This window comes from Lontra canadensis, unplaced genomic scaffold (genome assembly GCF_010015895.1).
Source record: "Lontra canadensis isolate GAN:19392208 unplaced genomic scaffold, GSC_riverotter_1.0 scaffold25, whole genome shotgun sequence".
Lineage (NCBI taxonomy): Eukaryota > Metazoa > Chordata > Mammalia > Carnivora > Mustelidae > Lontra > Lontra canadensis.
Window position 1 is genome coordinate 16817132 of NW_022631019.1, and position 25327 is coordinate 16842458.

The 25327-nt window shown below is 52.6% G+C and overlaps 1 protein-coding gene across 1 annotated transcript in view; it reads right to left on the reverse strand.

Annotated features, from left to right (window-relative positions):
* ASAP3 (ArfGAP with SH3 domain, ankyrin repeat and PH domain 3) overlaps positions 1-25327 on the reverse strand; it is a 46941-nt gene that overhangs the window by 3834 nt on the left and 17780 nt on the right. Inside the window, exons 2-22 of the mRNA XM_032863720.1 lie at positions 18245-18317; positions 18008-18153; positions 16397-16471; positions 15169-15218; positions 8277-8388; positions 7972-8057; positions 7459-7534; positions 7222-7308; positions 6929-7047; positions 5935-6004; positions 5536-5623; positions 4212-4260; positions 3863-4056; positions 3640-3773; positions 3316-3410; positions 2888-3065; positions 1836-1921; positions 1559-1674; positions 921-988; positions 719-826; positions 393-588 (exon numbers count right to left, since the gene is read on the reverse strand). Of these exons, the coding sequence (XP_032719611.1) occupies positions 393-588; positions 719-826; positions 921-988; positions 1559-1674; positions 1836-1921; positions 2888-3065; positions 3316-3410; positions 3640-3773; positions 3863-4056; positions 4212-4260; positions 5536-5623; positions 5935-6004; positions 6929-7047; positions 7222-7308; positions 7459-7534; positions 7972-8057; positions 8277-8388; positions 15169-15218; positions 16397-16471; positions 18008-18153; positions 18245-18317 (2206 nt within the window). The remainder of the gene's footprint in view (positions 1-392; positions 589-718; positions 827-920; positions 989-1558; positions 1675-1835; positions 1922-2887; positions 3066-3315; positions 3411-3639; positions 3774-3862; positions 4057-4211; positions 4261-5535; positions 5624-5934; positions 6005-6928; positions 7048-7221; positions 7309-7458; positions 7535-7971; positions 8058-8276; positions 8389-15168; positions 15219-16396; positions 16472-18007; positions 18154-18244; positions 18318-25327) is intronic.

Consider the following 25327-nt stretch of genomic DNA (forward strand, 5'->3'; position numbering starts at 1 on the left):
TGTACCATGGTGTCTGATATTGTAATGAATTACATTCTAGCTGTTATCTCCCCCACTAGACCGCGTCTTGGGCACCCAGTGGGTGGTCAGTACGTGCTTCTCTGCCTTTTTACTTAAGCACAGCATTGAGAAATCTGGAATAAGTCAGACCTGGGTTGGGATCCCACATCGGGGACTTAGCTGTGGGATCTTGGACACCTGACTTGGACACGTGACTTAACGTCTCTGTTCCTTTACCTGCAAGGGGGAGATGATAGCCTCTACCTGACAGGTGATTGTGAGGGCGGGAGGGGGGTGTGGACTACCGCACACAGCCTTAGCTCAGCGTGCCAGCACATGGCAGACCGTCCGTGAACGGTATGGGGAGCACTTTTCCGGGTGGCTGGCCATACCTCCGCTGGCATGTCCTGCACGCCCTTGGACCATGGTCCGAGAAGGGTTTTTGACCGGCAAGGGTGGGGGGCAGGCCTCACTCTGGCTCTGAGGGGCAGCTGATCCCAGGCTGGCGACGGTATCATAGGTTTTATTGCTGAGGTCGACCCTCCCGCTGGCCCAGCGGGCCTGGGCTGGGGGCTTCAGAGGAGAGCGCTGCAGAGGCAAAAGTATGGGAGAAAGGATGGTCTGGTTCCTCCAGTTCAGCCCTGGCCCTCCCCTGCCAGGCCCAATCGGGCTCCTTCCATGGGCTAACAAAGGCCTGAGAGACGGGGCCGGGACTCACCTTCTCTTCCTCGTCCTCCTCACTGTCAGAGCCAGGCTCAGGGGAGATTCCCCAGTTGTAGTCCACGTGCAGAGGGAAGGCGAGGGTCCCAGCCTGGGCCTGCTCCAGCTGCCAATAACAAAGCCCTGGCAGTTCAGAGGGTCAGGGGCTCGGCAGAGAGAAAGAAAGGGTAAGGGGCTTCCCCTCCTTTCCTAGACCTCACCAGCTCCTCACACTCCTTGTGCTGCTTCTTCCTGGCTATGTCCAGAGCTGTCTCTCCTGCCTCGTTCACTGTGAGGGGTAAAGCCAAGGGTCACGGTCAAGGTCAAATGCATTCTAGCTTAGAGGTTACGATGGGCCTCTGGAATCAGATTGTGTTTGAATCTTGGCTCTGCTACTTCCTGGCTGTGTGATCTTGGGCAAGTTACCTAGTGTCTCTGGGCTTTGATTTTCTCATCTATAAAATAAGTGTAATACGTGTAACCTCCTCACGAGGCTGTTGTGAGTACTAAAGGAGTTATTGTGCAGGTAAGTAGTGGCTATCATAATCACTATTATTTGTGTCCGGCTAGTATTTACTTGGTTAGGTACTTTCAGAAACATCATTTTATGTTCTTTGCAGGTCTGCTAGGTCAGTGGTATTATACCCACTTTACACACAAGGAAGCTGAGGTTCAAGAGATGAACGGACAAATCCCAAGGTCACAGAGGTGGTCAGAGGCAAGCCGGGATTAGAACCCCAGTCTGTCTGCAAAGTCTGTGCTTGTTACCCACACCCTCGGTCTGGGAAGAGGGCAGGAAGTTCCACACCAGGGGCAGGAAAGAATGGAAGTCTGCTGCGGGACGTGCTGGGAGCCCCACCTGCGCCGAGCGAAGCTCTCCCTTTCAGCAGCAGCTTGAGGCAGTCAGGTTGGTTGTAGAGAGCAGCCCAGTGCAGAGCGCTGTTCCCGTCAGCAGCCTTGGCATCCAGGTGACCTCTGTGGGGGGAGGACAGGGAGGCAGGAAGGGAACAGACAGGGGAAGGGGTCAAAGTCAGGGAGAAAAAGAGGGAGGGGGGAAGGATTGTGGAGAAAAGAATGGAACGGGACGGGGCTGGAGGAGGATGAGGAGGTGGGCAGATGGGCAGGGAGGCTCTCACCCATTCTGTATGATGAAGTCCACCAGGGGCAAGGAGGCAGGGCTGGCGACTCTGATGGCCAAGTGCAGGGCGAGCTCTCCAGGTGCCTGGGTACACGTCCACACCTCTGAGATTGCCCCAGTTCACCTGCCCCCAACCCAATATCACCCTTTTGAACTCCTGCTGCCCTCCCCCACTGACATCTCCAGATATAAAGCTGCCAGAACCCTGAGAGAGGAGACTGTGGAGAGGGAGTCTCGTGTTTGGGAGGAGAGACCCTTCCTCCATGCTTCCTTCCGTGGCTCTGCCTCCTCTTGCTCCCAGTAACACGTGCTTCCCAAATTCGGTTCTTAGTCCCGGCCTTGCTCTCTCTGCTCTTCTCTCTCGCTGGTCCCCCGAGAGCTCAGCTAACCTCAGTCTTTCAGCTCTCACTCATGTGCAGGCTGTTCCAAATTCCTACCTCATCTAAGTGCTGCACCCTCACTGCCCACTGGACAGTCCCACCAAGGTATCAGACAGTTCAAAGGCGACATCCATTTTTCATCTACAGTCAGCAACTCCTGCCAATTTAACCTTTCAGACGTCTCTGACAACCTTCCCCTCCCAACCCCCTGGCTCATGGGATATTTGCTACCAGAATCACCAATGCAACAGGCTTCCCTGACCTAATCTGACTCACCTTTACCCATGTCCAAGGTTAGTCCAGGAAAAAGAAAGATACTAACACTTCTTGCACACATATTATGCGCTTGGCCCTTTATACACATGCTTCATTCTCACTTCAACCCTGGGGTGCTATCATCCACTCATTTCACAGATGAGAAACGGAGGCTCAGAGAAGTGAAGTCACCTGTTCTAGATCACACAGCTAGGAAAACACAGAGCCAGGACTCTGGCCCAGGTCTGCCCCACGGAAGTGCTCTGTCCCATTTACCCCATTTACCCCTCCAACAGGTGGGCTTTGAACAGATGTTGGGGGTGGGGGGCAGAGGAGAGTGACAGCTGGTCCTGGAGAAGGACTGGGGAGTATGAGAGGGGGTGGGATATAAGTGGCCCTTGGAGGGGGTCCTCACCTGTCCCTCAGGCCCAGGTAGCAGCTGTCCAAAGTCGTGCCCATTAGCAAAGGCCTCCAGTACTGACAGGAGGTCCCGGTTGCAAATGGCCGTTCGGAGTCTCTGAGGCTCGGGTGTGGACCGGCGGGCAAACCTGTGTTCCACATACTTGGCCACGATGTAGTCCCTGCGCGTGCTCCTGCCGAAGTCAACCACAGTCTCAGAGCATGGGCCGTTTGCACTCCGCTGACCACTGGAACCATCCCAGAGGAGCTACGGATCTACCCCCCGCCCCCCCCAACCCCCGCCCCATGTCCTGGATCTTCCAGATCTGCGGCTCCCTTCTCCCTAGACTTCTGGCCCAAGATCCTCCTGAGACTACGGGAGCTGGAGAAGCAGAATCCCCAGCCAGGACGCAAGGCCCGACCCCCATCTGAGAATTCCCTTACATGTCACTCTCAGCTGAGGGTTTAGGGCCGCCTTGTGCGGGCAGCTGGACCTCCATAACCTCATTGAAGCGCGTGTTTCCGATGTTCAAGGCCAGCTGGGGTCGCAAAAAAGCGGTGGGGTAAGACCGGTGCTTAGGACAGCGCCCCTGGAGGACGGAACCTGCAGAGGCCCGACCCCGACCCTCCCCTTTCCGGATCTTCAGGAGCCTGCCCCACCTCGCCCCGCCCGACCCGAGCGCAAAACCCTGGGGCAGAGCCTGTCGGCCAACCCCCGCCCCCGGAGAAGCCACGCCCCAACCCCCTCTGGCCCCGCCCCGCCCTCACCAGCAGCTCGGAGGGGCCCAGCAGGTCCAAGGTGAGGGACTGCATGCGCGAGAAGCGCACGCCCAGCTCGCGGTGGACGCCCGAGCACTGGATGCAGGTGAGCACGCCCAGGTTGGTGCTGAGCCACGTGGGGTCTGCAAGGGAGAGCGGCTCGTGCCTGGAGGCGCCGGCCCTTCCCCTCCGCGGCCAGCTCCCTCCTCTCTCCCCGCCCCCGCTGGCCCACCTGCAGCCCCGCAGTCGCAGCACTGGCCGTTCCCGGGCCTGCTCTTCACCTCGGCGATGAGCAGCTTCGTGAGGTCCTGGGGCTCCCCGTCCAGCCCGGCGCCCCCCCAGGGTCCCGGGCCACCGCCACTGGGCTCCGCGAGGAAGGCACTGCTCAAGGCCTCATCCTTGCTGTTCTGTAACACTGACACCCACCTACGGAAAGGGTGCGACGGGGCATGGGAGTGATACCCGCAGGGGTGGGGTCACCTGGCTCCCCTGTCCCCGTCCCCAGGTTGTCTCCAGCTGGGAGGGGAGTGGGGAGAGACAGGGGAGGGGGGTGTGTAGAAAGGGGGGGTGGTGTCACTCACGCCTCACACTCATGTTCATCTTCTGCCTGGAAGTGGTATGTCCTGTTGTCTGTGGGGAGAGGGGGTATGTCTGGCCCACAGAAATCCAAGGAGCCCTCACCCAGCCCGTGGGGTCCAGGTGGAGCTTTGTCCCTAGTGTCAGAAACACTGACCCAAGGCTCACACCTAATTCCCCTGTATCAGAAAACAGAGTCCTGGACCAGGTCCCCGGCCCCACCCATCTGACCTCCAGCCACACCTCTTCATCTCCTGACTCCTACACCCCTCACTTTCTGGGGTTCCCTTCCAGACTCTGCCTAGCTGGGAGCTGGGGGGCGGATAACCATGGGCAGGATAGTGGCTGGCAGCATGGGCTGTTTCTCAGAAGTCACCTCTAAAGGAGGATCCTACCAAGGCCCTCCTGTTCCAGGACCACGCTCAGAGACAGGGTATCCTCCAAATCTACTGCCACCACCCCACGTGGGCCCTCAGCCTCCTGTCTGGTCTCCCTGCTCCCCAACTCCCCCTTCCCCCACCTGTACCATCCGCCAGACTGTTGTGCCCAAGGTTCTGATCTCATCAGGCCACCCCCTCTTCAGGACCCTCTGTGGCTCCCTATTGCCAGAAAATAAGGTCTGAAACTTTAAGAGGCATTCCCAGGCTTCATCTCACACCACTCTCCTCTGCGAACTCTGCACTCTAGTCAGCCTGGTCAGACCCACTCTCCTGCTGCCGTGCCTTTCATCATGCCAGTCCTGTCTCCTGAAACATCCTCCCCAAACTCAGCGATCTCTGTCCTTCAAGGCTACACTCAAAGGCTCTCTCCTCCAAGTAGCCTTTCCTGACTGCCACAGCAGGGCAGGTCTTCCCCTCCCTTATCTTTGACAGTGCTATATCTGTACCTCTCTTCTGGATACTCCCATCATCTTACTGGGTCCCCACATCACATCCCTGCCAGAGAGAGCTGCCCTAGAATGAGATCTAGGTCTTTCTCAGCCTGCACCAGCCCCCACGTAAAACCTGGCACCAAAGCCTCCAAAGGATGAAGAGTGAAAATGTTAAATAATAACTTCCAAAGCTGAATTACCCAAATCCATTCAAATACACTTTGCAGAAATAATCATATTTAATGTGGGATGGAAGTACATTTTAATATTTAATAGTCTGTGGAGTAAAGCCTCTAAAAACAGCGTCCAGGGCTTCAGGTGTCTGATGCCTGCAGGAACAGCCGTCTGATAAACACACGGGGGACTGGACATGGGGCCCTAACTGAAGCCTCCAGGGAACCGGCAGGTCTCTTAGAGATGTGCTGGGCAGTTGTGGGGAGGAGACGGGGAGTACTCACGGGTCACCAGGTCAAAGCACTTTTTCTCCTCAGGGTTTGGCCTCACTTGGCATGTCAGCAGGGTCAGCTTCACTGGGGGCCGGTTTATCTGTGGGAATTTGGGGAGAGAGGACACAGGTGCCCCTCTGGGTCTCCCAAACTCGCAAGCCTCCATTTTCCCAGTCTGTTAAATGGGCATAATTATCCTGTTCCGGTTCATGTCTTCCCTCTTCCAGTGCCTCAGGGATGTGGAGTGTGGGCCAAGATTAGGTTGAGAGCTTTGAGTCCCAGCCTTCCTCCCACAGGGGTCTCCAGGGATCTGGATCCAGGTTTGGGGGCCAGGGCTGGAGGGAGGGTTTGACACTTGTTTGTTCAGAAGTGAAGAGAGGACCTATCGATCGTGCCCCCTCCAGGCCTCACCGTGCTGTGGGAGATGGTCAGGCAGCCATACTTGACTCCACACTTCCTTTTCTGCCAGACTCTTCGAATTCTAGAGCCCAGAGGGATAGAGAGACACTGACCCAAGGCTCACATCTAATTCCCCTGTATCAGAAAACAGAGTTCTGACCAGGTCCCTGGCCCTACCCGTCTGACCTCCAGCCACACCTCTTCATTCCCTGACCCCTCCACCCCTCACTTTCTGGGGCTCCCTTCTGATGGTGGAGACATAGTCTTGCCCTGAGGTACCTCCCAGTCTGATGGGGGAAACAGAGCCCCCACTCTCTGGGAATCCTTACTCTGAAGGGAATCACGTGACCCTGGCCTTCTGAGAGCCACTAGTCTGACAAAAGGGACACAGCTCCGGACTTTAGGGAACTCCCAGACTGAGAGGAGGATCAGGCTCTCGACCACAACAGCTGCATTACGATTAAAGATAAAGCAAGATAAATATTGAGACCCCCCCAAAATAAAATTGGCAAACCCACGATCCAAAGCTACTTAACACTTCTTCAAGAGGTAAATATTAATTAGTATACCAAAATTATTATTCTCTGATAAAAACTGAATAGTCAGGAGAAATAGGAACATCCCATGGAGGCTTTGCATTTCACACACTGATTTTTTTTTTTTTTTACACCAGGGAGCAAGGCACAGTCAACATTTTCATTTCCAGGCATACTGAGTATATTACAAAGGTTCACGGGAAGGGCACGGGGATGGCCTAGGGCATAATAAGTGCTCAGTAACTGCTAGCAGCTGCTTTTATCCTTTTTCAAGTCAGGAACAACCAGTGACTTCTAGGAGAAGTTCACGTGCTTAGGATTCGGAGGATTTTGCATTGCTAGAGTGGAGGGTCCTGGAACCCGCAGAGTCTACATAAATGATGAGAACAGCTCCCCTGATGGCTCCCCCAACTGTCATTTACTGGCCGTGTGGCTTTGGGCAAGTTAGTCAAGCTCTCGGGGTCACTTACCCGTCACTCTTCTTGTAGAGAAAGCCCACCTTCTCCGTCCCAAACTGCTTGTTGCCTTGGTGCTGATGGATGCTGTAGCCCCCGCCGCCGCCTCCCGAGTTCTTCCGGCTCAGAGTCTCCTGTTCTTCCGACATGCAAAGGAGACCTTAGGGCATCTGGGTGGGCAGAGCCTCATTCTGCAGGAGTCTCTTTCAGACACTTCTCAAGGGACCCTTGAAGTGGGTCCCCCTCTCCCTCCCTCCATGGCAGGCCTTGGGAGAAGGCGTTCACTTGGGGATGATTCGGGGGCTGACCTCTCTGCTGTCAAGCTGCAGTGTCCCTCGGAGGGAGTCCCGGAGCCGGATCAGCTTCTGGAGCTCCTCCTCTTGGGCTTGACGGAGCTGTGGAACAGAGGACCCCTCAGTCAGCCAGCGGATGGGTCAGGCGCATGGCCCAGACCGAGACGAGCAGGGGCCAGCTCTCCCCACCCTCAGACTCCCCACGGAAAGACAGGGGCTTGACCAGGTCCCCAAGGCCGAGGCCCAACTTACCGCATGTACAGAGGCTGCCAGCTTCTCGATGAAGGGGGACAGGCTCTGAGCGGCCTTCCAGCCATCTTGGAAAAAGCTAAGAGGTGTGAGGCCCAACAAGGGATGAGAATGATGAGAAAGAGAGAAGCAGGGCGTGTGGGAGAAGGTGCTCCAAGGATCTCGGGGCACCTGGGGCAGTGCTCTCTCTCCGGCGGGAGCCCGCTCTCCAGAGCCCAAGTTGTCTAGGTCTAGATCCCACTTACTAGCTGGGGGATGTTAGTAGACCTGAGGCTTAGTTTCTGAGGAGAAAATGGGTTGCTGGGGATTGAGAGGGAGCCAATGTGTAAGAGAAAGTACTTAGCGCCTGATACACGGTGAACACCCCCTTCAGGGAAGCTGTACAAAGCATCACCAACAAGGCACAGAGTCCTCGAGGGCCTGCCAGACCCTGGGGAGGGGCCTTGTTTTGTGTTGCCTGAAGGGTTAAGGGGCAAGGACCATGGCGTGGGGGATGGGGACAGGGCAGAGACCTACTTGTGCTGGGCGTGGAAGAACTTGATGAGGCTCTGCAGGAAATCGGGACCCTGCTTCAGCTGGCTCTCCCCGGCTCTCAGCAGATACTGGGGAAAGAGCAGGGCCAAGCACGCAGTTGTGAGCAGAAGCGGAATCTTGGGGGCCAGGGGGCTGCCATCCCCATCCCGGGCTCATCTTCCTGGCCATCATTGAACCTTGGTGCCATCCCTCTGGGCCAGAACCTGTGACTGGGCCCCCCTGGGGGTTCAGGAGACGAAGACAGGAAGACGTATCCCACCCCGCCCTCACCCCTGCAGCATCCTTACCTCACACATGTGCAGCTGGAAGACACGCCGCTCTCTCTGAGTGTCCTGGGCCACCTCCCCAGGCGCCCCTCCTGTCACCCGGGCCCGGTCCCTCTCCTTCTCCAGCCTGGCCCTAGGCCCCAAGGAAAGAGAAAACTGAACAACTCTCACTGGGGCCCCTTTCATGTCCTACCACCTCCCCATACTCCTCTCTGCCACGAGCACACGAGAGCGAGGGGGCTTCCCGTGCGTCAGCCATGTGGCAGGGTGGGGGTACAGCGGTGAACGAGGCAGATTTGGGAACCCACGGGCTGGTGGGGGAGAATGACGTGGATCAGATCCCAGCCATCTGAGAGCCACGGAAAACTAAAATGGGGATCTGACCACGGGCCGCTCAGGAAGCGCTGCTCGAGGTGAGAGCTGAGGTCTGTGGAGTTGACAGGAGGAAGCTAGGAGCATCAGACCCTGTGACGGCTGGAGGCAGGAGGCCTCAGGGCTCAGGAGTGGAGGGGGAGAGGTGGTGGTTCCCGGTAAGGGACAGAGGGGCCAGATCACACAGGGCCTGGTTCAGATCATGTCAGGGTTCCCAAAAGCAGTGGGAAGGAATGGAAGGTTTTTATGTAGGAAGTGATAGGCTTAGATGAGGGCCAGGTGAGGTCTGGGGTGACCAGTGTGATTTTGCTGGGAGGGGTTTAGGACCACATGGCTTAAAGGATCACCAAGTGCCTTCATGCTCTGAGCCACGGAACCTCCCAGGTAAAGCTTAGCAAACCCGTGTTTTCTTTGTGAGTGAAGACGGGGCCTCTTGGGCTTGCAGCTGAGAGCAACCTGAGCCTTGCCCCCACAGATTTCAAGGGTTGGCTGTTTTCCCTCTTCAGGGATAGGTGGATCTGTGTGTAAATGATTTCCTGGAAATCCCACACCCAGCAGCCCACCCACTTTCAGCCCGAGAGTGTTTCCACATCTGGGGCTGGGCACCTGTCCCACAGTTCCTCTGTCAAGGAGACGTCTTGCTTATCAGTGGTGATTTCAAGTAGGTGCCAGCCCCAAGCAAAGATGGCTGTGGGATACATGACAAATGTCACTCCCCCCCCACCACCTTGGTCTCCCCATCTGCAAAATGGGGATCCTTCTCTGTACCCAGATGAGACAGAGGACACAGCAGACTTAGCACACAGAAGACCCTACAGCTATTATTATCACAGGTCCCTGTAGGCCTTAGTTTTCCCATCTGTAAAGTGGGGAAGCAATGGCCTAGGCAGAGTTCATTCTGGCTTTAAAGTTCCAGGGCCCACTGAGGTCAGGCCTCTGGGGTAGTGTTTATACTCAGAATCTGTCCCTGGAGACCCAGAGAGCAACTTCTCAACCCTGGAACTACAGATAACTTTGATCAGATGATTCTGATGTGGGGGCTGTTCCGTGGATGTAGGATGTTTGGAACCTCTACCCACAAGGTTCCTGTAGCCTCTCCCAGTTTTGACAGCCAGAGATATCTCCCGGAGGTGATGTGGGGGTGCAGAATCACCCCCGACTGAGAAACCACTGCTCTAGGGTGCAGTTCTGTAGGTTTTCTAGAAAAAATTTCTTGGGAGTGACTCTTTTACATTTCCCTAAGACTTGATGATATCCCAAGAGGGAGTCTATGACAGGGTAGTGGAGTTAGGGTGGGGACTGACCCTATGACCCGGGCCTCCTGGGGGGTCATGACAGATGCTTTTTGGGGGATCTGAATGAGCAGCAGAGAGAGGTGCTGGCTAGGACAGCAGGGTGTCAGCAGTGAGCCTGGCAGCTTGCTAAAGGAGGGTGGGAGACAGAGAAGACAGAGCTGCTGGCAGGGGCAGGGGAATCTCCCACAGACATTGCTACCACATCTTTCAATAGTAAAAAATGAAAACAAGCTAAATGTCTATCAGGAGGAAGTAGTTAAAATTATGCTATGGCCAGCTACGGGAATACTATGCAACTGTTAAAAAAGGATGACGAAGCTCTGTGTGTACTAACATTGAGAGACATCTGCTCCAGAGTACCTGGACAAAAAGGAAGCACCATAAAGTACAGTGGCTAGAAATGCACAGTCTGGGTTTCAACGGCAGATCTCTCACCTAAATTTTATAAAACTTTCTAAGCTTTATTTCCCCCATTTCAAAAACGAGACAAATACTGTTTTGTTCTCAGATGGTATAATGCATGGTGTGGTCCCTGGCCTATGGTAAGTCCTCAATAAGTAGCAGGATTATGATGACGCTAGTGATATTGGCGGTTATGGTAATAACCGCTGGTGATTCCTTTATTTTTTTTTTAATTTTATTTATTCATTTGAGAGAGAGAGCAAGCAAGCACAAGCAGGGGAAGCAGAAGGGGGAGAGGGAGAAGCAGGCTCCCCACTGAGCAGGGAGCCCAACTTGGGGCTCAATCCCAGGACCCTGGGATCACGACCCAAACTGAAGGCAGATGCTCAACCGACTGAGCCACCTGGTGATTCCTTTAGATAATGTGTGTGTGTGTGTGTGTGTTAGCACAGGGTGCTTCCTTATTTATTTATTTAATTCGGGGTGGGGGCTACTGGTGCTAGTGGAGATTAAAGGACAGAAGCTAGGTAGCGCAGGATGAAAACAAGCTGTAAAGTACGCTGCACGGCTTTGTGAATTACCATAGCTCTGTTCCTCCATCTCCGCTAAGGTAACCTACAGAAATTTACACTGCCAAAGCTGATCTGGTCACCTGAGATGACCTGCCAACCTCAAACTGCCAGCTGGGGAGTGCTTTTTATTCTCTCACGCCCTGGCCAGAAGAGAATGCAACTCCAATTCCCTCAATGTCCTCAACGGTTCACCAGTGGTTTCTAAACATTTCAACTGTTGGAAAACTTTTATTTCCTTCGAATGGAGTTGCCTCAAGAGAAGTAAAATGAGTAGGGAGTGAGAAGCAGGGAAATCCTAGTTCCTGAGGACACTGAGAGAAATGGAAAGGGGATTTGCGGGACAGTCTAGTATTCAGACGGGGAGTGAGGGGGGCAGTGAGGAGGATGGCGGGAGTGGAAAGGAATCAAAACGAATCATGTATCTGCCAGCCTGACCCCTTGAACAGCCTCTCCTGTGATACCTCCTCCCCTCCACCCCCACCCAAACCAAACCACCTGTCTTTTCTGCCACCCCAGCGCTCACACCATCCCTGTGTATTTCCGTCACTTACCGACCCACCTCTCTTCTCGCTTACAAACCAGTGGGATCCACAAAGCAGGGACTGTGGTGGTGTTTTTTCCCTTACTTCTTACCTATAAGTTGGGGACAGTAACAGCCCCTTTCCCTGCCAAGGGGAGTCAGTCTGATGATCTAAAGAGCTTATCACAGTTCCTTGGACATAGGAAGCTCTTAACTGAGTACAGGTATCAGCTGCTATTATTACTAATTATTATTTTTAAGCACTAATGCTATGCTGGGTGCTCTGCCAGACCCTTCACACACTAACGTGATAACCCCATGGGGCAGGATTCATTACCCCATTTTACAGTTGAGGAGCCTGAGGCTGAGACGGGTCACAGATTGCTCGGCTGTTGAGTGCCAGAGCTAGGATTTGGCTCCAGGTCTGTCTGACGATAGAGCCTTGGGGACGACACTGGTTACCAACACGGTGCCTCAGAGTTGCTCCATCCCTCCTGTCCTGCCTGGTCTCCTGCCCCCTACCTCCTGCCCCAGCTGGTGACAGGCACAGTATCTTTTTTTCTTTTTTTCCCCAAACGTATTTATTTATTTAATTTTTAAATGTTAATTCCAGCATAGTTAACATATGGTATTATATTAGTTTCAGGTGTATAATATAGCGATTTGACAATTCTATACATTGCTCAGTGCTTATCACGGTACGTGATTGATTTATTTATTTGAGAGAGAGAGCGTGAGGGGGATGAGGCAGAGGGAGAGGGACAGAGGACCTCAAGCCAACTCCTGGCTAAGCACGGAGGCCCATGTGGGGTTCAGTCCCACGACCCTGAGATCATGACCAAGCTGAAACCAAGAGTCGGCCGCTTAACTGACTACACCCCCCAGGCACCCTGTAAGTGTACTTATTTTTTTTTTAAAGATTTTATTTATTTATTTGACAGACAGAGATCACAAGTAGGCAGAGAAGCAGGCAGAGAGAGAGGAGGAAGCAGGCTTCCCACCAGGCAGAGAGCCTGATGTGGGGCTCGATCCCAGGACCCTGGGATCATGACCTGAGCTGAAGGCAGAGGCTTTAACCCACTGAGCCACCCAGGCGCCCCCCTGTAAGTGTACTTAATCCCCAGCACCTATTTCACCACCCGCGCCCCTCCCCCCCACCATGGTGTCTTTTCTGACAGGTCACAGTAAAGGACTGTTTTACACAAGATGAAGCCAAGCCCTGGAGAAGGGACGTGATTATCCCAGATCCCAGTCTGGTCGGGAGGGAATGCTAGGAGCCGAGGGTTTGGCTCCTGCCTCTTGGCCCCTTGCTTGCTATTCTGGTCATGGTTCTGGTCTCGGAAAGATGACCACTGAGTACTTGCTGATATGCAGTGCTAGACGCTTTACAGCCATGTAAAGAACATTACATGTAAATAGAACATTAGATGTTCTACTGCATCTCCACATCAACCCTGCTGGGTATCACCGGCCCTGTGTTTCAGATGAGGAAAGGGACCTGCACATGAAACAACCGAGAAAAACTCGGCCCCTGCTCAGGGCCTGGGATGCCTTTCTTTGCAGCTCCAGGCAGAGCAGAGAACCCACCCTCCTCTGTGACCAACCAGGAAGCGACTCCTGGTGGTATCCGACAGATGCTGTTTGTGGCCTTTCCAGCTGCTGCCCAGACCGGTGTGGGAGGAAGGAGGTGGATATGCACAGAAACCCAGGGCTCGCCAATATCTAGCCATACCTGAAGCCCTCACAGAAAGGAGTGTACACGGACACCTGTGCCGGGATGTGGAGCTCAGCCTGTGTAGCGCCCATGGCAGGGGCCGGGAGGCCACAGAGCATAGGGACTCAGAGAGACCACCAGACTCAGAATCCCTTGGGTCCAGACCGGGCCCCAGTGATACCTCACTGGCGAATCTTCACAGAGCCCCTCTCCCCACCAACAGCAGCGTCTTTTCTCGAAACAACACCTTATAGGCAAGAGCAAGATGGAACTCTGGTAAAAGCAGAACTGCCTGGAGGAGGCTGGGAGGTAGGGGTTATTCTTTCCATTTGGTACATGGTGTCCTGCGAGGCTGCAGGCTTGGTTAAGGAAACTCAGTAAGATGCAGGCCGTGTGGCGACCCCACATCCAAGCCCAAAGACAAAGACTGCCTGCGTGTGCGCTCCCGTCCCTGGGCCTCTCGCGAGAGCAAATGGCCATGCCCGTCACAGCTCCTGTGACCTTCACCCCGGGGTCTACACGCACAGCTGCAGTGTAGACGGGGATACTGCTGGCACAGGATTGGAGGGGGGTGTCCTGGCCTTCCTTTGGCCTCGGGAGATCCCCATGGCCCTGGGGCTGGAGGAACCATAAAGCTCCAGGATCTACTTAGAATGATCCTACACAAGCAATAATTATGGGTAGGAGCCAAGATCTCGTTCCAAGGATGCTTCTCCAAAGGCAGGGAAGACAAAATAACTTACAAATTATGCATATGTTGGCACCCATTTAAGTGATGTCATATAAGAATATGTAACAATGTGGAAAGATGGTCATGATGTATTTTTAAGTAAAAAAAAAGGTATGATTGGGGCGCCTGGGTGGCTCAGTGGGTTAGGGACTCTGCCTTCGGCTCAGGTCATGATCCCAGGGTCCTGGGATCAAGCCCCGCATCGGTCTCTCTGCTCAGCGGGGAGACTGCTTCCTCCTCTCTCTGCCTGCCTTTCTGCCTACTTGCGATCTCTGTCAAATAAATAAATAAAATCTTTAAAAAAAAAAAAAAAAGAAAAATGACCAGAAAGCTGTTACTACTTGAGGCTCGGAAATTAAGAATTTTCCTCTTGGTTTTGGTAGTTTTCCCTATCCCCACATTTTTAAGTGACAAAATGACAGGGTCCGCCCATACTATGTATAAATATACAAACAACAGAGAAGTAGTGTCTAGTCCCCACGTTGCCCTAATCCTCTCTTAAGGATAATTAAAATGTTTTCTTCTTTTGCTTATTATTTTCTAAGTTATTCTCAATGGACACATACTGCTTTCGCAAAGCGCAAGAGAAACAAAATTTTACAAACAGCCCCCAAGTGCTCTGAGGTATGGTGAGCCTGGGTGGGCCCTGGCAGAGTCCTGCAGATAGAGGAGTCTCTCTCAGGGGGAACTGGCTCCTTCTGTCCCCATGATGGCCCTGTAGCTGGTGAGAGGTCCAGTGTCTTGTGTGGTGAACCCAAGAGGCCTGGGTATGACCACAAACTCCCTTCCCTCCTCTATGTCCACCAAAATGTTTCGAGACACCACCTGGTGTTGCAGAAAAAGGACCAAGGAGCATGAATCCCAATCCTACCTCTGCCTAGCTGTGTGGCCTTGGGCAGGTGACTTAACCCTTCTGAGCCTCCAATTCTTCCTCTGACAATCGGGACACTAACCCCTCTTGCACAGGGCTGGGTGCTTGTGAGGATTAAGTGGCTGGTATGTCAGTAAGTGATAGCTTTTTTCCATCCCTCTGCCCACATCTGGCACCAATAAGCAGATGGGCCTCTGAGAGCAGCATCTTGAGGTCCGTTCACAATAGTCTCCCTTTGGTGGTCTCGCAGCCCAGCCCCCAGACTCCCATCAGGCCTGGGCATAAATCGCCCCCTATGAATGCCCCTAGAGAGTGAGAGGCCGTGCACTTGTGGGTGACATGTTCGGGCAGCACGGAAGTTCTCCCCAGTGTCTAGCCTCCTGCTACAACACCAGCATCATTCCCCTGGGAAACCCACCCTCACTGCAGCCACTTACATTTTGGCTTCATAGTCCTTCCACGCCTTCTCCAGCTGCTTTTTGGAATCCTGTGGTTTAGAAAGAATAATGTGCCCAAAGGGGTGCTTGGGGTCGGGAATCCACAGCACACTTTGCTACCTTTAAGGCAACTTTGCGCTTTCATGCTCCCCTATGCTGCTCAGAGCCACAGTCCAACTAACTCCTACCCCCGGAGCCCTTACTGTAAACCTCGCCCCCCCTCACCCAAACAGACCCAACCAGCCCCGTTCTCCGGGTTGAGCCCCTTCACCCACCCGACCTCCTCCCATAGCTGCTAAGAATCAGCTGGGTTTGGTGGGCCCTGGCCTGAGGGGTGGGAAGATTTTGGGGTCTGCCCTAAGTCTTCTCCCTCAGAAGACAGAGATCGCCATGAGGATGAGGATGGAAAGATGAAGGTCAGACTCATCCCCTAACTTTACCCCACTCCTTCCTCCTGCCTGGCACTAGATCATTCTCTCAACAGGAAGGGTACCGATAGAGGGACATATGCACAGAGAGGCTAAGAAGCCTACCAAAGGCCACACAGCGAGCCAGTGACACCTGGCTGATCCTTGGCCTAGTTTGCCTGGGACAGCTCACACCCTCCAGAATTGCCCCATTCAGCCCAGGAGGGGGTAGGAAGCTGCCTGGCTGGTTTGGGTGGTTCCCAGGTTGGTGACTGGCCTTAGGCAGGAGGGAAGCCTCTGGGGGGAGGACAGCGTCTCCCCTGAGCCTTCTGGGACAGATTTCTCAGGCAGATTATTCTGTCACTTTCTTTGAGTTCTGCTCTGCCTGGAGCGGGGAGCTGCCAGGGCAGGGATGAGCCAAGCATGAGAGTCAAGAGCCCCAGAGCCCACCCTGGCTCTTCCGCCAGCTGTATGAACTGTAAGCAGGTTACCAAACTCCCCCAGCCTTGGGTTTTCTCACCTGCAGAGCAGGGACGACAATGCCTACAGAGCCCACCTTGTGCGGCTGCTGTAAGAGTAGCCTGAGCTATCTCACATAAGGGCCCAGGCACACAGTAGGTCAGCCATCCTCAGCTGACCCCAGAGCTACGTCTTCCTGTCCTTCCAAGGGTCCCTAATATGGGGTCAGCAGTCCCACAGTGACAGTCTCATTTGACCTACGGCTTCAGCCCAGCCCTGCCTCTCCTCTGGTCTCCTGCCCACCGCTTTCTCCCTCCATCCCACCACCTTTGGGCACCCCTGCACCCCAAATGGGAACTCACCTGTCGCCCGTCCCTCAGTTGCCCCTTCAATAGACTGTCCAGGGGGAATGAGACGATGTTGTTCAGGTTTTGAACCTAGAAAGAGCAGAGACCCCCCCCAGACCCCACCCTGGGTGACCATCTTTCCAGCCCCAAGAGGCTAGGGCACAGCACTGGGAGGCAAAGGAGGGCACTGGGGGTAGAGGAGGTTGGGGAGAGAGAGGTGAGGGAGGAGGGTAGTGGAGTGGCAGAGTGGGTCTCCCATAAGAGCTGTTACCGCCAACCCTGACTAACTGGCCTCATCACCTCCCAGCTCTGGGAACATCCACGGTCAGTCCCATCTCTGGCCCTTTGCCTCCAGCATCCTCACCTGACCCCTCACACCCTGACTCTGAAGTGCCCATCTGTCATTTGTATGTGGTTAGCTCCTCGTCTCCCCCATCATGTGGGGAACCCTTCCCCTGTGGTCACATGGGGTAAACACGGAGCAGAGCTCATCAGGGTACCCCATCCCTGGGCCGTAGTGACTATATCAGGAACATGACTCAAGCCAGCCAATCAGGGTCCTTCCTGCAACTTTCTGCCAAAGTCATGGGAGAGAGACTGTCTTTCTCCTGACAGTATGGTGAATCTGGGTCTGCTGGACCACCTTACCTACTGAGCAGATGCAGAAACTATCTAAGAGAAAGAGAAGAGGCCTAAAGCCGGTTGCATACATGGATTTCCCATTACAAGGGCCAATGAACTTCAGGTTTAAAAAATCCTAGTTTGGGGGCGCCTGGGTGGCTCAGTGGGTTAAAGCCTCTGCCTTCGGCTCAGGTCATGATCCCAGGGTCCAGGGATCGAGCCCCGCATCAGTGCGGTGGGGGGGTGTCTCTGCTCAGCAGGGAGCCTGCTTTCCTTCTCTCTCTGCCTGTTTCTTTGCCTACTTGTGATCTCTGTCTGTCAAATAAATAAATAAAATCTCTTAAAAAAATAAAAAATTCTAGTTTGAAAAAAAAAATCCTATTTTGAATAGAATCTCTATCATCTGGCAGCCCCAACTGCCTATCTGATATTTCAGCTTACCTTTTAAGGTACAGCTTGGGTCTCCCCTACTCCAGGAAGCCTTCCTGACTGCCCCTACTCATGGCCTATGCTGACCTTCCCTTTTCAATTTTTTTTTTTAAGATTTTATTTACTTGTTTGAGAGAGAGAGAGAGAGTGCACGCGCACACAAGTGGGGGGAGAGGCAGAGGAAGAAGCAGACTCCCCCCGAGCGTGGAGCCTGACTTGGAGCTAGAGATATAATAGATATTATAAAGATATAATAATGACAGACGCAAGAGTAACAAACCCTTACTGAGTGCTTACTCGGGGCTGGGCACTTAGCTAGCGTGAGCCTCATCACAGCTCTGCAAGGTGGGTACGTGACAGACATGGAGGGAGAGAGGGAGAGAGAACATGTGGGAGGAAAGTCAGACAAGAAGAAGAATGCAAATGGGAGGTCAGAACTGGAAAGGGAATTGGGTCATTGGTCAAGGTCAAGGGAGACTGGAGGTCCAGGGCAACCCTGGACAGAAAGGTTCATAAGCTCACTTGATTCATCCCAAGCCTAGGCTAAGGGTGGCTGAGAAAGGAACAGGGCCTCACCAGGTTCTTGAAAAGTGCAGCCACCTCACGGGTGAACACGGCCAAGTTCAGGAAGCCAGTGGACAGCTCGTGACTGTTTTGGGACAAGTGGCTGTTGCCTAAGGACTCTACAGCCTCTCGGTACTGCTCCTCATTCTCCACATGGCCTGTGGAGGTAGGGAAAGGCAGAGTCAGTTCCATGCTGGCGCTAGGGTAGGGGCTGCTTGGCCAGCCTGGGCATCAGGCAGGCTCACTCACCAAGGCCGGAGCTGTGGATCGCCCTCACAGCCTTCTTTATTCTCTGCAAGATGGCCTGGTCTCCTTCCAGCATCTGGAAGCAAATGCAGACAGAGTTCAGGGATGCTCAGCTGGGAGGGGTGCCTGACTCCAGGATCCCACCCTCCAAACACACATATAAAGTTTCTTCCCTCGGGCCCCCCAGCCCCCCTCCAAACAGGAACAGACCACCCTCTTCCACCCAGACCACACAGGACACCAGAGATCCATCACAGCACTCCAGGAATACCTACAGACTTTTCTCCCCAACTCCAACGCAAGCCAAGTAAATGGAGCGATTCCAAGGCACGTGGCGTAGTGGGGGAACGCCAGTCCTGGGTTTGAATCCTGGCTCTGGCACTACCTAGAGTATCGATCTAGACAGAACTGCTAACTTCTCTGAGCCTTGGGGGCTTTGTCTGCAAAATGAAGACGATACTACAGGCTCCCGGAGGTGCTGAGAGAATTAATGATTTGACAAATGTATCCAAAAATGCTTAGCAAAAGACCAGAGGAGAGAACGCAGACACATCTCTGTATTCTCGAAGGCACAGACAGAAGAATGCTTGTTCCTTGAATCCCGGGCTCAGTAAGCAGAAGGGGCCACAGTATACCCCGACTGGAAAGAACTGGTGGGACAGCACCAGGCAACCTCTGTGGGCTGCAGAACAGACAGCAGACGGGGAAGGCCAGGAGATGTGACGGGGAGAGCAGGCCTCACAGGCCCTAGGGGGGCAGGCTCAGCCAGAGATCCAAACCTCCTCCTTCAGTGGGGTGCAGATGCTCCAACCTCATGGACCCCTGATGAAATGCTGCTGAAGCTGGAAATTATAGAACATCAGGGCTGAGAAAGGCTGACAGAACCACCCCTGAGGAGACTGAGGCCTGGAGAGGGCAGGGCCTGGCCCAGAGCCAAAGAGTGGGGCAGCCTGGGAGCTGGGCTCCGGTCCCTGCTCTAGCTCGGTGCTCCACCCACACACCCATTCCCCCCACCCCCACCACAGCCCCACCTATTTTGTCTGGTGACTGAAAAAGGGATCAGAGTTTATCTCCAAAGAGCTACCTTCAACGTGACAAGAGTTAGCAAACACGTTGGGAATGGTTTCTCCAAAGATTGCGCACAGGAGGGCACGCACCGGGCAGAGCTCGGGGGCAATGTGGAATGTTCTCCAAAGCCTTGGGCATGGGGGAAGCCTCGGGAGGGAGAGGGGTCTGGTTTCGAAGCTCTGCTCTAGTGCCCAGATGCTGTGTGACCTCTAGCAAGTTGCTTCCTGATTAACTATCTTTACAATGGGGGGAAATCATGCCTCCCTCTCAGGGTTATGAGATTGTATGCATGAGATGATGCACAGAGAGGGCCTAGCTTGGTGCTGAGTGTGGCCTCAAAGAACAGCACTTATAGTCATTATCAGTACCTGCGGCTAGAAGGGTCCCCCAAACTCTGAGTACGTTTCCTACAGGGACTAGAAAGCTAACATTCTCCTCCCTGAGTATAAATTTCATGATTGGGACATGTGGCTTTGGGACAGTGGAGGCCCATCCCAGGGCTGAAGGAAAAAAAGTCAAGGAATTAGGGAGATGGGGGAACAGGAGGCCGTATCTGAACCAGCTAACAAACTCAGACACTACCAGAGAAACAAAGACATGAGGGGAGAACTAGGACATCACGATAATTCCCAAAGACCCAGAGGGGGACACACGCATTCGCCAAAGCCCTCGATCCCCACCTTGAGACTTGACAGGGAAAGTGAAGACAGGATTAATTTAAGGAGCTCTGACTTTACTCCAATAGTGCGGACCACAGATATGAATGAATTGCAAAGAGACTTAAAAACTCCTGGAAAGGGGGCGCCTGGGTAGCTGGGTCGGTTAAGCCTCTGACTCTTGATTTCGGCTCAGGTTATGCACGATGTCAGGGTCCTGGGATTGAGCCCTGCGTTGGGCTCCACATTCAGCAAGGAGTCTGCCTCTCTCTCTCCCTCTGTCACTCCCCTGCCCTCATGAACGCTCTCTCTCAAATAAATACACAAAAATAAAATCTTTAAAAAAGGAGAAAGCTCCCTAAAAGGCAGATCCATGTGCCTAGCACACAGAAAATACCCACTAGTTGTTTACCTAAATGAACATTTTGCAAAGTCCCGGGACATGGACCTGAGGAGTCTGTGTTCCTGCTGTAGATACTTTCAGGGGAATCTCCCCACCCCACGATACTGTTCTCGGAAAACTGCCCTCCTCCCCTCTAGAGGTGGGTCCTTTATTACCTTGTTTGTTTGTTGTAGCCAGAGTAGACCGGACCAGGGTGACACCTGATCCAGGCCGGCCCAAACAGCTTCTCTCTCCAAGGAACTTGGAATGGGGCTCTGGGAAGTTGGCTAATTGATCTGAAGTACTCAAGCTGGGACATCTTTCCCACCATGGGCAAAGACAAAAGAACAAAGCAGATGTATACAAAGAAGCAAATGAGACCCATGGTGCCCCCAGAAAACCAGAAGAAAAAGGTTGCTCTGGTTTCTGGCAAATCTCCAGATCCTGCACCCCGAGAGGCTCCTCCACACTTCCTGTCCTTGGGTCTTCATGTAATATCCTTGAATGCACTCAACAAATTCCCCTTCATGCTTAAGCTGCTTTGAGACCATCTCCCTTCCCTGCAGCATGGCAGAGCCTGCTAGTTGGCTCTCGGTGTCCATTCTCTCTTCTTCCTTAGCAGTTAAGAATGCTGACTTTTGGGGCACCTGGGTGGCTCAGTGGGTTAAGCCTCTGTCTTCGGCTCAGGTCATGATCTCAGGGTCCTGGGATCGAGCCCCTGGGATGCTCAGCGGGGGGCCTGCTTCCCCACCCCCGCCTGCCTCTGCCTACTTGTGATCTCTCTGTCAAATAAATAACATCTTTAAAAAAAAAAAATAATAATGCTGACTTTTCAGATGGCAACTCGGTCACCCCAATACAGGCTACACTTCCCAGCTTACCTTGCAGCTGAATGTAGTCATAGGACTACGTGCTGACCTATGTCATATAATGGATATTTTACTTGTTAGCTTCCAGAAGTATTCTTAAAAGGAAGGGAGGGACTACCCACCTATTAAAATGGCCCAAATCCAAAACACTGACAACACCAAATGCTGATGAGGCTGTGGAGCAACAAGCACTCTCAGACACTGCTGGTGGGAAAGGAAAACGGTACGGGCGCTTTGCTAGACAGTTTGGCAGCTTGTTACAAAACTATACATACTCTTACCATCTGATCCAGCAACTGCACTCCTCGGTATCTACCCAAATGAACTGACAACCTGTTCCCACGTAAAAACATGCCCATGGATGTTTATAGCAACTTTATTCCTAACTGCTAAAACTTGGAAGACAAGGGAATATTACTAAGCACTAAAAAGAAGTGAGCTATCGAGTCACAAAATACATGAAGGAACCTTAAGTATGTATTTCTGGGGAGGGGGGCACCTGGCTGGCTCAGTCAGCAGAGCATGTGACTCCTGATCTTGGGGTTGTGGGTCTGAGCCCCACTTTGGGTGGAGAGGTTACTTAAAAATAAAATCTTTCACAAAATGTGGATATTACTGTGTGAAAGAAACCCAGCTGAAAAGGTGGCATAGTGTCTGATTCCAATTCAGACATTCTGGAATAGGCTAAAGAATGGACATGATAAAAAGATCAGGGGTCACCAGCGGAGGGCGGGATAAACAGGTGGTGCACAGAGGGTTTATAGAGACATCACACTATCCTGCCCAATGCCAAGAGTGGACACATGTCACTAGGCCCTGGTCAAAACTCAAAGAACATACACCACCAAGAGTGAACCTAACTTAACTATGGATCTGGGGTGACAATGATGTGTCCGTGTTGGTTCGCAGATTCTAACAAAGGTGCCACTCTGGTGTGGGCCAGTGACAGTGAGGGAGGTTGTCTGTGGAGTAGGAGATATATGAGAACTCTGTACTTCCTTTCCTTTTTTTTTTTTAAAGATTTTATTTATTTATTTGTCAGAGAGAGAGCACAAGCAGAGGGAGAAGCAGGCAGAGGGAGAAGCAGGATTCCTGCTGAGCAGGGAGCCTGACGTGGGACTCAAACCCGGGACCCCACGATTGTGACCTGAGCTGAAGGCAGACGCTCAACCAACTGAGCCACAGAGGCATCCCTAAAAGTGCTCTAAAAAAATAAAGTTTTATTTATTTATTTATTTATTTATTTATTTATTTATTTCTGAAAAAAGGGGAGGAGTGTCTGGGTGGCTCAGTCTTTTAAGTATCCGACTCTTGATTTCTGCTCAGGTCATGATCTCAGGGTCCTGAGATCAAGTCCCATGTCAGGTTCCACGCTGACCATGGAGCCTGCTTGAGATTCTCTCTCTCCCCCTCCCTCTGCCCCTCCATTCCACCAGCACTCTCTCTCTTTAAAAAAAAAGAAAGGAAGGAAGGAAGGAAGGAAGAAGGAAAAGGAAGAAAGGGAGGGGTAACCCTCTGTCATACTGTTCTCCTGGTGAGAAAGCATGTGTAATGTCTAGAGCTCAGGCAGCCATCCTGGACCGTAAGGCAGAAGCCATGTGCTGCAGATGGTGGAAGACAAAGTAGTGGCCTTGTCCCCGGTAACTGGGGAGCCACCCCATCATCCTGGACCACTTACCTGCAGACTTCTTTCATACGGAAGAGAAATACATGTCTGTCTTCTATGAGCCACGTTATGCTGGGTATACTGTTACTTGGGACTGAAGCTAGGAGCTCTAGCTCGTCCAGGCAGGCAAGTCACCTAAAGACCAACAAACTGGGGCACATGGGTGGCTCAAGCTATTAGGCGTCTGCCTTCAGCTTGGGTCATGATCTCAGGGTCCTGGGATCGAGCCCCACGTCCAGGGAGCCTGCTTCTCCCTCTCCCACTCCGTCTGCTGTGTTCCCTCTCTCACTGTATCTCTCGCTGTCAAATAAATAAATAAACATAATCTTTAAGGGGAAAAAAAAAAGACCAACAAACTATCACTCGATGCCCTTGTCAGACATATATCAGGAAATGGCTTCCTGGCAAGATACCATTCGTGCTCCTACCAAAGTTCACACAGTCATTCATTCATTCATTGATTCATTTTAGTTACCCAGTGCCTGCTATGCATTTGCACCCTGTGTAAAAGCCACAGTCTCATCTCTCCAGGGAAATCAGTATCTAAGGGGAGAAAGAGCCAAGCAAATAGATCCCTTCAATGTGATTAGAGCTAGTAATGGAAGGTGGACAAGGCACCCGGGAGCCCAGGGGAAGCAGAATCTTCTGCTTAAAAGGAACAGGGAAAGCTGTAAGCTGTGATGTTTGACTATGGGGACAGGACAGGCAGGAAAGGGAATAAGACTGCACTGTGAGGTGGTGTGGGGAGCACTTGGTATAATGGTAGGATCGCTAGAGGAGGGAGGGCTCTGGGAAGAAGGGGAAAGGAGAAGAACACGGTCCGTATGTTCATTCATTCATTCATTCATTCCAGCAAGGATCTGCTGGTGCCCTGTTTTAGCCATGCACGGCCCCTTCCTTCAAGAGGCTCCCAGACGTATAAACATGGAAGTGCCCAATGTGGGCACTAAAGGGGGAAAATTCTAATCAACGCTTTTCTCCTTTTTTTTTTTTTAAGATTTTATTTATTTATTTGACAAAGAGAGACACAATGAGAGAGGGAACACAAGCAGGGGGAGTGGGAGAGGGAGAAGCAGGCTCCCCGATGAGCAGGGAGCTCAATGCAGGGCTTGATCCCAGGACCCTGGGATTATGATCCAAGCCGAAGGCAGATGCTTAATGACTGAGCCACCCAGGTACTCCCCCCACCACCCTTTCCTCAAGAAACAATCTGAACACAGTTCACACCAGGGTATAAATGACTGATAACATCTATCCACACTCTATGATACAATGCAGCAAAGACTTAAGCTAAAGAAATATAGTTTTAAGGAGAAAATCCTGGTCATAGTCTAGGGATGGAAAGGTATCTGGGGAAAGGCCCCACAGTTTCCAGAACTCCTGTGATGATGCTACTGTAGGACGAGAGAGGAGTCACAAGCTGAGATTCCAGCCCCAGTCTGCTCGAAACGACCTCCCTGGGGAATACTGACACAGCAGTTCTCCAAATCTCCTCTTGCTTAAAATAGGAGAAAAACACTACAATGCAGGGAGAAAATCCATTCTCCACTTAACCTACAGAGTTCCTGGTGAAGCTTACGAGAGATCGCAGACATGGCAGCACGTGCCAAGGCTCGGGGCATCTGGAAAATGTGAGTGTGAATCTGACCGTGGTTTGCTTCCTGCCTCTGCAGGAGATCAGTCCTCATTCCCCAGGTCTGAGGCTGGACAGGTTAGGAAAAAAAAAAAAAAAAAAAAAACAAAACCTCGGGATGCAGGTGGGTCTACTTAATCCTCCAAGTGGGGTCTCTGAACCAGCAGGGACAGCGTCACCTGGGACCTTGTCAGAAATGCAGCGCTTCAGCTGAATCAGGAAATCCAGGGGCGGGGCCCAGCAATTTGGTCTAACAAGTCCTCCAGGTGACTCTGACGCATGCTAAAGTTTGGAAATCGCTCCCTAATTCTACCCTTGAGATGCAATAAATCATCACAGCCGAACGTATGGGGCTGGCCCCAAACTACCTAGTTTCGAATTCAGCTCCATTTAGGCACTTGCTGTATGACTTCCCTGTGCCTCAACGTTCCCATTCCTGAAATGAGGATGACAACAGTTTCCACTACAAAGGGTTGTTGGGGAGATGAAATGACTTCACCCAGGTAAACTGCTTAGGGCTTAAAGTGCTTATTATTTGAGAGCTGGTGATGTTACCTATTCCAAAATTAAGCTGAATTGGGTTAGGAATTTCTCAGCCTTCCCGGAGCTGATTAAAGATCCTCTCCCCACCCTGCAATGATCCAGCTCAGCACGACCCGTGAATGACAGGTCCTGAGGGGCCACTGGGCAGTCACACAGAACCTCCGCCACGGGGCAGACAAGATGGTACATGAGAATGCCTGGGCTGTGCCAGGAACGTTTCTTGTCACCCTTCCAGCTACCTCTGATGTAGGCATCACCACTGGCATTTT